General features: G+C 47.2%; 1 protein-coding gene across 1 annotated transcript; it reads right to left on the minus strand.

Annotated features, from left to right (window-relative positions):
* Positions 1–3,377: 3,377 nt before the first annotated feature.
* Positions 3,378–13,987, minus strand: LOC139255450 (probable G-protein coupled receptor 139). Its single transcript, XM_070873930.1, has 2 exons — positions 13,924–13,987; positions 3,378–4,288 (listed from the first exon to the last, which is right to left on the minus strand). Exons 1-2 carry the CDS (start codon positions 13,985–13,987, stop codon positions 3,378–3,380), a joined length of 975 nt encoding a protein of 324 aa, XP_070730031.1.
* Positions 13,988–14,966: the final 979 nt, after the last annotated feature.

Raw genomic sequence — 14,966 nt, forward strand, 5'->3', positions numbered from 1 at the left:
ATTTACATGTACATATGTGTTTGTATAATTTGATTTGTAAGTGTCATGAGTGACTATCATCAGATGTGGCGTCTTTCAGTTTTACTACGAATGTTATACTCAAAGCTACGGTCATGGTGCATGTCTTTAAGTCAAGAATAATAATTCTCATAATAATGGTGATCACACCTGTCGGTTATGTGTTGTATCAGTCTCTGTGATATTACCTAGCAATGATATCACGCAATGATTTCATGCCATGTCGTTTTACAGAAGATGCTATCGACGGTTAGATCTGAGGAGAAGCAAACGGGTGGGGGCCACCAGTCACCAGCGACTTCACGAAGATAGAGGAGCGGATGCTGAAGGCATCCCCGGACGGCGATGGAAGCAGCTGCACACTATGAAGTGATGCCACGTGATGTAAGATCAATTGATGCCACACCCAATCATATCTGAACAATAATATATGATAGCTGGTATCTAAAATTGTCCTATAAATAATGCAAGCCTCGTGAGAATCATTGCAATGCAGAATGTGTTGATGGGCCTGGAATGTGATGTCTGTGATGAAGTTGATATTATTGGTGGTTTTGTCGTGCACATGCAGTGTGTATCGCTGGAATGACCTTGTGACCCTAGCACCTCCTTCTCCTCTAATAACCGCGTTTGTATTTTGCAGCTCAGCCAGCAGCATGTCCCAGGGCAAGACCACAGAGGCCAGAAGTTGTGGGTGCGGGGCCGGAATAGCCGGACGATCCGACATCGGATGCTGAGGAGCACTGATTCTCGCCTGTCAATCAGCTGGGACTATTCTCCATGGATGAGAGTGCCGAGTTTGTGGAGTCTGCATCGCCACGCTCCAGAAGGCATTCCACCCCATGGCCATCAAGTGCTCCTCTGGCCATTCCTACCTTCACTATGGAGGTTCTGTGCCCAGGCACCTTACCTCAGACCACCCCGGGTGTCCCCAGGACAGCGCCGACTCCGCGGACTTTATTTGGACACGCAGGTCTGCTCCACAATCGCCAGCTTAGAGCGGAGAGATGGTAGTTATTCAGGAAGATTGTGGAGGTAGGTGACCCGATCCTACAGGCATTGTGGGGCATATACCGAAAGCTGGCCAGCATCTACAGCACATTGATGGAGTACGTTCCATGGATGGTGTAGACCCTGGAGGTGGTAGCCAGGAACATTCGTGACATTGGCCTCCCAGTAGCGCAAGAGCATGGCACTCCATCCCTAGCCTCGGTAACCCCAGTGCCATTGACACATGAGTTGCTGGAGCAAGATCCTGCTTCTGGATCCGAGAATATTGTCACCTCTGTACCCCACACTCCCGGATACGTGCGACCACCAGCTCTGCCTTCATCCCCCCAAGTGAGGCACCGTCAGAGGAGTGCTTCGGCCAGGCTGCGTGGATTATGGAGGGGAAGGGGTAGAGGTGGGGAGAATAGTGGGAGGGGGAAATAAAGTGAAGTGCATGTCCACAGTTGATGGCTTTGATATATCTCCATCTCAGTGTATGCAATTCGTTGTAATCTATGCGGGGAGTGGTCCCACCTGTTGGTTTGCATTTGTGTTCTGTGTTGCTGGAGATGTTGACTATTTGATTGATGTCAGTGTTCGAAAAATGGCGGTGTGGTGCGGTGACGTATTTTTGCCAGTGACACTTATGATTTCAGACCAATGGTCGTGTTAAATGTTTTTTATTTTCCAAAACCGTGTTGCACATTGTCTCAGGTAGCTGGACAATTATGCACTAGTGATTCCTTAACCTAAAAGTTTATAATTATACTTATCGTGAATCAACATAAACATTAACTGGCACAAATGTGATCCCCACCATTAATGTCTGAGCTGCACACAGAGCAGTATGTCTGCTTCATCATTAAGAGCATCGTTCTTTCAGGGAAAACCCTCATCTATGAGCTGCTGATGTAAGAATCTTGCAGCTGTGTAGCCACGTGCGGTCTGGAGGGGGACATGGTTGCATAGTCAACCTGATTGTCTGGTCAGAAGTCACCATCCTCTTCCTCGTCCTGCTCTTCCTCACTTTCCTGAAGTGGACCATCGGTCTGTTTTGGCAACTCTTGCTTTCTCCTGATAGTCAGGTTGTGCAGCGTGTAGCACACGAACAGGAATTGAGCTATCTGATCAGGGTTGTAGATAGCTGCTCAAGCACACTAATGATTTTCTGGAACACATTGCGTATGGCTCTGTGGCCGGCTGTATCTATTCTCGGCCTTGGTGTGGGTGTCACGAAGCTGAGTCATCAGCCAGGTGGCTTGGCCACATCGATTGTCACAAGCATCCCGCATTGCCCTTGTGTCTGCCTGGTAAATATGTCAGCGACAGCTGTCTCACGGAGGATATGAGCGACAACGAAGCTGCCCGGATATTTGGCATTCACTGCTATAATTATAGGGTTGTGGTCCACAACTAGTTGCACCTTCAGGGAGTGAAATGTTTTTCTGTTGCGTAAAACCTCTGGGCCGTGAGAAGGTGCTCGCATGGTTATATGCGTACCTTGTATTGTTCACAGAACGTTGGTGAACTTAGCAATGTTGTAGCATGCTCCAGCCCTGTCAATCTGAGCCTCCTTTTTTCTAGTGAAGCTGATAAATTCCATCCTACACACGTACAGGGCTTCTGTGACCGTTCTAACGCAGCAATGTGTGGCACGGTGAGACAGATGGAAAATGTCGACCGTGGAAGCATGAAAGCCACCGGACGTCTAGAACGACATTGCTGTGGTGACATTGACCTCGACGGGCAGTGATGTGATGAAGAAGCTCGCAGGCTTCATATCTGCCCTGATGATATGGCATATTTCAGTGATAACCACCTTGTGGAAGCGCAGTTTCTAAAGGCAGGTGCTTGGTAAGTCGAGGTAAGACCTCCATTCCATGAATGTGCGGGGTGTGTATGGTCTGGACCTCCTCCTCAGTCTGGCACGTCCTACCACATTCAGTTTCTTACTTTCGAGTCTAGTGCTGAGCATACACACCAACAAAGATGAGTTGGGCCGAATAGCCTGATTCTCTGCTCTATGTTCTATATCATATAATCCTCTGAACTGGATCCTAGCCCTGCCTGCCGACCTATTATCGAATCTGTCACTCTGGAAGATGCAATGTATAGCTGCACTAAATAGCTGTAGTGATCCTTTACAGAAGAGCTCAAACTGAATGCAACAATCTGTTGGTGCTGTTCCAAAAGATCATGTGGGGAATATCAATCAGAAATAGTGCTTTGTCCGCAAAACAGTACTTGCCCCGTCGCTCGTTGTATTTTCAGATCACCAGTCTTTCCTGGTGTAGTTCAGTGGATGGAAGTCTGGGGCTAAATATTACATTCCTGTAATGCAAACACTGCGAGCCGCCTCTGGGCTGTGCTCAGTTATTCTGACCATTAAATAATTGTATAATTGAGGTAACCGGATATGTCATCGCGCTCTTCAACTGCTCTCTGAACTTGGACTGGGTCACCCCGTAAATAAATGTGTTTGTGCAGCAACTGAAATTCTGCAGTATATATCCGATTTGTTGAAAGGTGTATAAAGAATCATTATAATCACCGGGATATGTTCCTGTAATGCTATAATATAAGGAATCTATAACATATATCAGCCACAGCAGTATGAAGCTGCCGGATATGGTGAAGAGTAAAATTACAGACTTCCTCCTGCTCTCCATCTCTGGGTCACTGCCATTCTCCCCCTTGCTCTCACTCCTCACTCCCTTCCGGACTCGACTAGCCACTAAAATATGTCTGACTGTCATAGCGTTGAGCAACAAAATTACAGCGAATGGGAGCAGTGGGGTTAAAACCGTATCAAACCAGTTAAATCCCATCCATCCGGGTTCAGTATAATAGGCTGGGATTGGTATACATTCCCACGGCACATTGTCGACTAACTCCGCAGGTCCAAGTGTAAAATAGTGAGGAACGTCTTTTGAACAGTGCAGAATGCAGCTTGTTGCCAGAACCACAGCCGCAGTTCTCCCGGTGCAATATTTGGTTTTCAGCTTCTGGCAACAAACGGCCACAAATCGATCAAAGGTGAAAATTACGGTGAACCAGACAGAACAGTCTGTGGAAACACGGGTCAGGAAAAAAGTAACACTACACACAGGGGTGATATCCAGGAAAGATCCCGTGAAATAATACCAACTGATCCGCCAAAGTATTACCTCAGTGATAACAACCAGTAGATCCGCCGCTGCCATGGCCACCAGGTAACGAGTAGTGCAGTTGGACAGCCCGCACTTTCCCCGGGACAGGATCACAATCGCCACTAAATTCACTGTAATAAGCAGAAGGGAAAAGAGAGGGTCAATTATTGGTCACACATTATCGGTGACTGCGCAATGCCTGTGATTTAGAACAAAAACGGCCGAGTGGACGCCGGGTCAGGGGTTAACACGTAAAGTATATCATCCCAACCCAACCTACCTCCAACTGGCCGCTTCCATGTTTAGCACAGACCGGGCAGTGGGAGGGAAGCCGAGCCATCCCAGCGGGCGTGTTTGCAAGATTAATGTATTAATGCAGCTGGCATCTTCTGGTTTAACCTGTTTTATGGATTTAACTGTGGCCGGCTGTGTTTCCCAGGCCTTGGGATAACCGGCAGATATAGTGAGACGAGGACAACTTCCGGGATAACGCAACTGCCTTCACGGCCCTGCTTGTGGGCCAGGAGTTACAGGTGTACTTCCCCAAGGCCCCACGTGCTCTCCCTCTCTCGCCCTCTGCTAAAACTATCCCCCTTACAAACGGTTATACATCTGATAATATACAGATAAAGCTTCAAACACTCAGTAAAAGGCAGCATCTGTGGAGTGAGAAACTGAGTTAACTTTTCAGGTGATAACCTTTCATCAATACTGGAATCCGTGAGCGATGAACAGTTTTAAGACAATGTTAGAGGCAGAGTAAGTTGTGGTAGGAGGAGGGAAGAACAAAGTTGAAGGTCTTTGATGGGATGGTGGGCAGGAGTGATTCAGCGGCAAAAGGGATGTTGGTGGAGGACAAATGGGACAAGGAAAGGAACAGGACATGTCTCCACAGGAGATGTACCTGGATGGAGCAGGATTACAGAGTGGAGGAGGGGACGGGGGGGTGGGAGAGCTAGGCAAATCTGGCAAAGATCAGAAGGCTCCCATGACCCGGGAATGTGGCGGAGAAAAGTCGCTAGACCCCAGGGGTGCGGACCAGCCCACCTGCCGTGCACTGAGAGGAGGTCCCAATCACCAGCGCACATCTCCTCCACTCCCAGTGGCTCTGCTGAAGACATCCTTCATTACCAGCACATGCTGTCTGAGGAAACGGGAGCGGTAATATTGATCTGAAAAGTTTAAACTCAGTTTTATGTCCGGGTTGCAATCAATGCATAATCGAAACATGTGGTACTGTTCCTCATTGAGTTTCAACGGGGATCATTTTAGAAGGTCTGAAGTAAAGATGTCAGATGGAGAGTGCGATGCAGAATTCGGGCAAGTTACCGGGGGAATGTGAGACAGAGGGAGGGAGAGAGATACGTTTCCAGACATAATGGATAGTTCAGGAATGTAATCACACAATCTCTGTTTAGTCCTCCCCAATCTGCAGGAGACTGCATCATGCACAGCGAATACAGTATACTACGTTGGAAGAAATACAAGCCAATTACGGTTTCACATTGAAGGCCCTGGACAATGGAACGAAAGGAGGTGAAAGGGCAGGTGTTGCATCTCCTAGGTTTTGCATAGGCACGTCCGGTGGAAGGGGAGAAATGTTGGGGGCGATTCAGGACTGGGCCAGGTTGTCATGGAGGGACTGATAAATTTGGAATGCTGAAAGGGGATGTGTTTGGTGGTGGGGATAAGATGGGAGGGACAGGTTGACTACATAATTAGTATTACTAATATTATTATTAATAATATTAATATTAATAATAACTAATGTTATTAATAATAATACGAAAAACTTTTATTTATATCGCGCCTTTAGCGTAATTAAACATCCAAAGGCATTTCAAAGCAGTGTTAGCAGGACAACACAGATACATATGACACCGAGACAGAAAAGATGAAATTAAGACATATGACCAAAAATTTGGTATAATGGGTTGATCTTAAGGAGCGTGGTCAAAATCGAAAGATGATCAGAGACCGGAGAGGTTGAGGGAGGGACGTCCAGAGATTACTGCCCAAACAGCTGCAAGTAAGGCCACCGATGGTTGCGATGTATAATGAGGGATGTTCCAGAGGGCAGACTTTGAAGAGTGGAGATATCTTGAGGGGTTGTGAGACTGAAAATGATTTCAGCGGTAGGAAGGTGCAAGACCATGGAGAGATATGTATACAGGAATGAGAATATTCAAAATGGAGGCGTTCTTTAACCGGGAGCCAATATAGGCCAGAAAGCAGGGGGGTGAGGTGATAGTTGATCATGACTTATTGCGAGTTAGGATATTTTCCAGTTCATGGCTAGAAAAGGAAATTGCGTGACCACAGTCATCAAAGTACCTGATAAATATGTAAAGGAGGGGACAGGAGTAGAATTGGAACATCGAGACTTCTCTATATCCCAAGGAAAGGCAGCATAACTAGGAACTATCCGAGCTGCTATACCGGCACTATTGGAGTGTGGGAATAGAACATAGTTCAGACAAAATGTCCAGCACTGTACTTTAAGCACGGGCTGTGCACTGCGGTCAGAATCAGGATCAGCAACCTGCAAGGGTTTTCATTCCCAGCTCAAAGCCGGTGAGGGCGAGAGGACGTCCAGGGTGAATGGCGAATGAATTAAATTTCAAATGTGGCCCACAGAATATATCAGCGGGGATAGCTGGAGGGAAGCTCGCCATCCGCTGCGAGTTTCAGGGGAGCTTGGGTTTACTGAGCTATACACTGTATAATGTGGACCATTTACCATACCTCTGAAGCCTGTCAACAAGGGCAGACATTGACGGCAAAGACCAGCACTGCCTTCAGTGTGCCAGTGCAAACTTCGGAAGCCTGAGGAAGGAAGTGTTTGAATACCAGGACCTCAAACCCTGGACCGAGCTCATGGTGCATAGGGCAGTAGTGATACACGGCCTCCTATATGCTTCAGAGACATGGAGTATTTACAGAAGGCACCAAAAAACATTACAGAATTCCAAACGCAGCCTCCGCAATTTCCTGCAAATTAATGGCCGGATTGGTGCACCAACGTCAGTATTCTCGGTCAGGCCAATATCCCCAGCATCGAAGCATTGAGCACAGTCGATTACCTCCGATGTGCGGGCCACATCGTCAGCATGCTTGACATGAGATTCAAAAAGCAAACGCTCTAATCGGTGATTCGTTATTGCAAGCGAGCCACAGGTGCGCAGAGGAAACACACCATGACACACTCAAAGCCTCCTTGAAGAATTGTAACGACCCACCTATAGCTGACAAACCCTGGCCCAAATCAGCCCAAAGTGGAGGTAAAGTATCCACACGGTGCAGAGCAACGCGAGACTTATCAGCGAGAGCAAGCCGAAGCGGAAGGAGCAAGTGCAACCCAGGCAACCCCACACTCCCGTTCGTTCAACCAGCGTCTTCCCGACCTGTGACAGAGAATTTAGTACATGCATTGGAATCTTTAGCCCTCTGAGTCCTAATTTTTTTGTGGAATCGCGTCACACTCGATTCCCAGGGTGCGCTTCAGAAGCGGAAGTAGAAGAAATAGTGACCCACACGTAGTACATCCTACAGTGAGACACATTTCCTGTAATACATGATCACGAGGGTACAATGTTCCATAACGGTTAGTGACCCTCACTCAAAATATTCCACAGTGACACCCACTCCCAGTAACACATGGTGGCTGGGGTACGGTGTTTCCCAACGGTTTGTGACCACACTCATTACATCCTACAGTGAAACACACTTCCAGTAATACATGGTGACTGGGGTACTGTGTTCTCCACCGGTTAGTGACCACACTCATTACATCCTACAGTGAGACACACTTCCTGTAATGCATGGTCGCTGGGGTTCGGTGTTCCACACTGGTTAGTTTCCCACACTGAGTACATCCTACAGTGAGACACACTCCCAGTAATACATGCTCACTGGGATACGGTGTTCCACACCGGCTGGTGACCTACACTCAATACTTTCTACAGTATCAGACACTCCCATTAATACATGGTCACTGGGCTACGTTGTACCACACCGGCTAGTGACCCACACTCATTACATCCTGCAGTGAGACACACATCCAGTAATACATGGTCACTGTGGTATGGTGTTCCACAGCGCTAAGTGACCCACACTCGGTATAACCTACAGTGACACACACTCACAGTAATACATGGTCACTGGCGTACGGTGTTCCCCACCGGTTAGTGACCCACACTCATTACATCCTACAGTGAGACACACTTCCTGCAATACATGGTGACTGGGGACTGTGTTCTCCAACGGTTAGTGACCACACTCATTACATCCTACAGTGAGACACACTCCAAGTAATACATGCTCACTAGGGTACGGTGTTCCCAACCGGTTAGTGAAACACACTCAGTACATCCTACAGTGATATCCACTCCCAATAATATATGGTCACTGAGGTACGGTGTTCCACACCGGTTAGTGACACCCACTCAGTATATCCTACAGTGACACACACTCCCAGTAATATATTTTGACTGGGCTACGGTGTTCCACACTGGTTCGTGGCCCACACTGAGTACACCCAACAGTGACACACACTACCAGGAATACAATGTCACTGGGGTAGGGTGTTCCACACCGGTTCGTGACCCACACTGAGTACACCCAACAGTGACACACACTCCCGGTAATACATGGTGACAGGCAGAAGGTGTTCCACACCGTTTAGTGACCCACACTCAGCGCATCCTACTGTGACAGACACTCTCAGTAATACATGGTCACTGTGGTACGGTGTTGCCAACCGCTTAGTGACGCACACTCATGACATCCTACAGTGAGACACACTCCCAGTAATACATTGTTACTGGGATAATGGTGTTCCACACCGGTTAGTGAAACACACTCATTACATCCGACAGTGATATACACTCCCAGTAATACATGGTCACTCGGGTACAGTGTTCCACACCGGTTTGTGACCCCCACTCAGTATTTCCTACAGTGACTCACACTCCCAGTAATACATGATCACAGGGGCACGCTGTTCCACACCGGTTAGTGACCTACATCCAGTGCATCCTACATTGACAGACGCTCCCAGTAATACATGTTCACTGGGGTACGGTGTTCCACACCGGTTCGTGACGCACACTGAGTACATCCGACAGTGAAGCACACTTCGTGTATTACATGATCACTGTGGTATGGTGTTCCTCACCGGTTAGTGACCACGCTCATTACATCCTACAGTGAGACACACTTCCTGTAATATATGGTAACTTGTGTACGGTGTTCCTCACCGGTTCGTGACGCACACTGAGTACATCCGACAGTGAGACACACTTCGTGTATTACATGGTCACTGTGGTTCGGTGTTCCACACCGGTTTCTGACCCACACTCAGTACATTCTACAGTGACAGACAATCTCAGTAATACATGGTCATTGGGGTAATGTGGTTCCACACCGTTTAGTGAAACACACTCACTACATCCTACAGTGTCAGACACTCCCAGTAATACATGGTCACTGGGCTACTCTGTACCCCACCGGTTAGTGACCCACACTCATTACATCCTACAGTGAGACACACTTCCTGCAATACATGATCACTGTGGTACGGTGTTCCACACCGGTTAGTGACCCGCATTCAGTGCATCCTGCAGTGACAGACACTCCCAGCAATACATGGTCATAAGGGACGCTGTTCCACACCGGATCGTGACCCACACTGAGTACACCCGACAGTGACTCACACTGCCAGTAATACAATGTCACTGGGGTAGGGTGTTCCACACCGGTTCGTGACCCACACTGAGTACACCCTACAATGACACACACACCCGGTAATACATTGTGACTGGTCTACGGTGTTCCACACTGGTTAGTTTCCCACACTGAGTTCATCCTACAGTGAAACAGACTTATTGTAATACATGGTCACTGGGGTACATTGTTCCTCACCGGTTAGTGACCCACACTCAGTATATCCTACAGTGACACACATTCCCAGTATACATTGTCACTGGGGTACAGTGTTCCACACCGGTTAATGAATCTCACTCAGTATATCCTACAGTGACAGACACTCGCAGTAATACATGCTCACTAGTGTACGGTGTTCCATACCGGTTGGTGACCCACACTCAATACATAGAAACATAGAAACATAGAAAATAGGTGCAGGAGTAGGCCATTCGGCCCTTCTAGCCTGCACCGCCATTCAATGAGTTCATGGCTGAACATGCAACTTCAGTACCCCATTCCTGCTTTCTCACCATACCCCTTGATTCCCCTAGTAGTAAGGACTTCATGTAACTGCTTTTTGAATATACGTTCTACAGTGAAAGACACTCCCAGTAATACATGGTCAATGGGGTGGTGGTGTTCCAGACCGGTTTGTGAAACGCACTCAGTGCATCCTACAGTGTTAGACACTCCCAGTAATACATGGTCACTGGGCTACGCTATACCCCACCGGTTAGTGGCCCACACTCATTACATCCTACAGTGAGACACACTTACTATAATACAAGGTCACTGCGGTACAGTGTTCCACACCGGTTAGTAACCCACATAGAGTACACACTACAGTGACACACACTCCCAGTAATACATGGTTACTGGGCTACGGTGTCGACACCGGTTAGTGACCACACTGAGTACATCCTACAGTGATAGACACTCCCAGTAATACATGCTCACTGGCATACGGTGTTCCACACCGGCTGGTGACCCACACTCAATATATTAAACAGTATCAGACACTCCCAGTAATAAATGGTCACTGGGCTACGTTGTACCCCAATAGATAGTGACCCACACTCATTACATCCTACAGTGAGACACACTTTCAGTAATACATAGTCACTGTGGTACGGTGTTCCACACTGGTTAGTGACCCACACTCGGTATAACCTACAGTGAGACACACTCCCAGTAATACATGGTCACAGGAGAACGCTGTAGGTTAGTGACCTACAATCAGTGCATCCTACAGTGACACACACCACCAGTAACGCATGGTCACTGGGGTACGGTGTTTCACACCGGTTAGTGTCCCACACTGAGTACATCCTACAGTGAGACACACTTCTTGTAATACATGGTCACTGGCGTATGGTGTTCCACAACGGTTAGTGACCCTTACTCAGTATATCCAGCAGTGACAAACAATCCCAGTAATACATGGTGACTGGGGTAGGTGTTCCCCACCGGTTAGTGACCTACACTGAGTACATACTACAGTGAGACGCACTTCCTGTAATACATGGTCACTGGGGTACGGTGTTCCACACCGGTTGGTGACCCACACTCAATATTATCATCAGTGACAGACACTCCCAGTAATACATGGTCATTGGGCTACCCTGTACCCCACCGGTTAGTGACCCACACTTATTTAATCCTACAGTGAGACACACTTCCTGCAATACATGGTCACTGTGGTACAGTGTTCCACCCCGGTTAGTGACCCACAATCAGTGCATCCTGCAGTGACAGAAACTCCCATCCTTACATGGTCATACGGGACGCTGTTCCACAGCGGTTCTTGACACACACTGAGTACACCCTCCAGTGACACACACGACGAGTAATACAATGTCATTGGGTAGGGTGTTCCACACCGGTTCGTGACCCATACTGAGTACACCCAACAGTGACACACACTCCCAGTAATACATAGTGACAGAGGGAAGTTGTTACACACCGGTTAGTGACCCACACTCAGTGCATCATACTGTGACAGACACTCTCAGTAATACATGGTCACTGTGGTACGGTGTTGCCAACCGCTCAGTGACGCACTCTCATTACATCCTACTGTGACACTCACGTTCCCAGTAATACATGGTCACTGGGGTACAGTGTTCCACACCGGTTAGTGTCCCTCACTCAGTACATCCTACAGTGACACACACTTCCAGTAATACATAGTGACTGTGGTACGGTGTTGCACACCAGTTAGTGACCTACACTCGGTATAACCTACAGTGACACACAGTCCCAGTAATACATGTTCACAGGGGGACGCTGTTCCACACCGGTTAGTGACCTACACTCAGTGAATCCTACAGTGACAGACGCTCCCAGTTATACATGGTCACTGAGGTACGGTGATCCACACCGGTTGGTGATCCACACTGAGTACATCCTACAATGAGACACACTTCCTGTAATACATGGTCACTGGGGTACTTTGTCCCACCTCGGTTAGTGACCCACACTCAATACATTCTACAGTGTCGGACACTCCCAGTAATAAATGGGCACTGTGCTACGTTGTACCCCACCGGATAGTGACCCACACTCATTACATCCTACAGTGAGACACACTTCCAGTAATATATGGTCACTGTGGTACGGTGTTCCACACCAGTTGGTGACCACACTCAATACATTCTACGGTGACAGATATTCCCAGTAATACATGGTCAATGGGATAATGGTGTTCCACACCGGTTAGTGAAACACACTCACTACATCCTACAGTGTCAGACACTCCCAGTAATGCATGGTCACTGGCCTACTCTGTACCCTACCGGTTAGTGGTCCAAACTCATTACATCCGACAGTGAGACACGCTTCCTGCAATACATGGTCACTGTGGTACGGTGTTTCACACCGGTTAGTGACCCTCACTCAGTGCATCCTGCAGTGACAGACACTCCCAGCAATACATGGTCATACGGGACGTTGTTCCACACCGGTTCGTGACCCACACTGAGTACACCCTACAGTGACTCACACTACCAGTAATACAATGTCACTCGGGTAGGGTGTTCCACACTGGTTCGTGACCCAAACTGAGTACACCCTACATTGATACACACTCCCGTTAATACATGGTGACAGGGAGAATGTGTTCCAAACCGGTTAGTGACCCACAGTCAGTATATCCTACAGTGACACACGCTCCCAGTAATACATGGTTACTGGGATAATGGCGTTCCACACCGGTTAGTGAAACACACTCAGTATATCCTACAGTGATATACACTCCCAGTAATATATGGTCACTAATGTACGGTGTTCCACACCGGTTAGTGACACCCACTCAGTATATCCTACAGTGACACACACTCCCAGTAATATATTGTGACTGGGCTACGGTGTTCCACACTGGTTAGTGTCCCACACTGAGTACATCGTACAGTGAAACACACTTCTTAGAATACATGGTCACTGGGGTACGGTGTTCCACACTGGTTAATGACCGACATTCAGTGTATCCTGCAGTGAAAGACACTCCCAGCAATACATTGTCATACGGGACGCTGTCCCACACCGGATCGTGACCCACACTGAGTACATCCTACAGTGACACACACTTGCTGTAATACAATGTCACTGTGCTACAGTGTTCCACACCGGTTAGTGACCCACACAGAGTACACCCTACAGTGACAGACACTCCCAGTAATACATGATCACTGGGGGTATGATCTTCCACGTGAGGTAGTGACTCACACTCAGTATATCCTACAGTACAGACACTGCTACTAATACCTTCTCTCAGATTGTTGCGCGGATTAAGGTCTGATTCAAAAGTACACTATATTCCACTAAAGACAATAGCTGAATAATTCAAGCAGCCTGGTAATTTCAAACACAAGTTTATTTTCAGAAGGTAATGGATCAAACTGCAATGATTATTCAGGAAATTTTACTGAACGGAATGATCTCACCGTTCAGGTTTCTATACCCGTGGCGAATAGTCCAGGATGTAAAATTATCAGTCACAGAGCAAAACCAGAGATCAGCTCACATACAGATTTGCACAACTTCAATGGTTATAGTCACTTACCAGGAACACCAATGACTGCAATGATCATGTAGCATATTCGCTGGGCATATTCAATTGGAAGCATTTTCTGCGTGAAACGATGTGCCCCTTCGTGCTGCAGGAAATCTCCCTGAATTATGCTCTGAGGCGGTACAATTGCAGCGCCTTTAAGTTATACCCTGCGGGCTCTCCACGGGGACATTGAGGTTGCAACATCGCTCAAAATAGTTATTGTTAAAACTTGAACAAACAGATTAGGACAGCCAATTTATGTCCCTGTCGTGAACGAATATGTTTTCTGCAGTGATTCAAATTTGAAACCGCAAAGACTGGACAATTCTGCTCATATTAATTCACTCATGAACTTTTCCAGCGGTATTCTCCCAGCAATTGGGTTGTTGTTTCAAAAACCATCAGGTCAAACTGGAGATCGCAGATTGTTTCTGGTGATGTCCTTTCCTCTGCTGTGGCCATTCAGTAATTACATTCCCAATGTTGGAGTTTCCCTCTCAGGCCTGCTGTACTACAATGGGCGTCGTGGCTGCCCTTTTAAATGCAGGCATTCAGTCCTTCAATTACAAATGTTAGAATGTCCTTCTCAAGGCTGTTCTACTGCGGGCTAGGAAGTGGCTGATCTCTTTAACTACGGAAACCCAGTTAAGCAATTAACGTGGGAAATTTATATGATAGTCCTCAAACTAATACAGACCCTCATATTAATTACGCCATCATACCCATACAGCACCTCATACAGAGGCGTTACCAAATACTCGTAGATTACCTAAAAATAATACAGCACCACAAAGTCATCCAGCAAAAACAATGCAAACTAATACAGCACTTCTCATCATACAGGCACATAATACAGTATATCAAATTAATAGAGTACCTCAAACAAGTACAGCCCCTCGAAACAAGAGAACCGCAAACTAAACAACGCTTTAATATTACAAGGTATCTCAAACTAACACTAAAACTAATACATCCCCTCAAACTAAAAATAACATGAAACTAAAAGAGAACCTCGAAGTAATAGAGAACCTTAAACCAGTAAAGAATATCAA

The sequence above is a fragment of the Pristiophorus japonicus genome, unplaced genomic scaffold (genome assembly GCF_044704955.1).
Source record: "Pristiophorus japonicus isolate sPriJap1 unplaced genomic scaffold, sPriJap1.hap1 HAP1_SCAFFOLD_61, whole genome shotgun sequence".
Lineage (NCBI taxonomy): Eukaryota > Metazoa > Chordata > Chondrichthyes > Pristiophoridae > Pristiophorus > Pristiophorus japonicus.

Coding starts and splice junctions, on each gene's coding strand:
- LOC139255450 (XM_070873930.1), bottom strand. CDS start 13,987: ATGCTTCCAATTGAATATGCCCAGCGAATATGCTACATGATCATTGCA. Junction 4,289..13,923: donor TGCAGTCATTGGTGTTCCTG/GTAAGTGACTAT, acceptor TGCTTATTACAG/TGAATTTAGTGGCGATTGTG.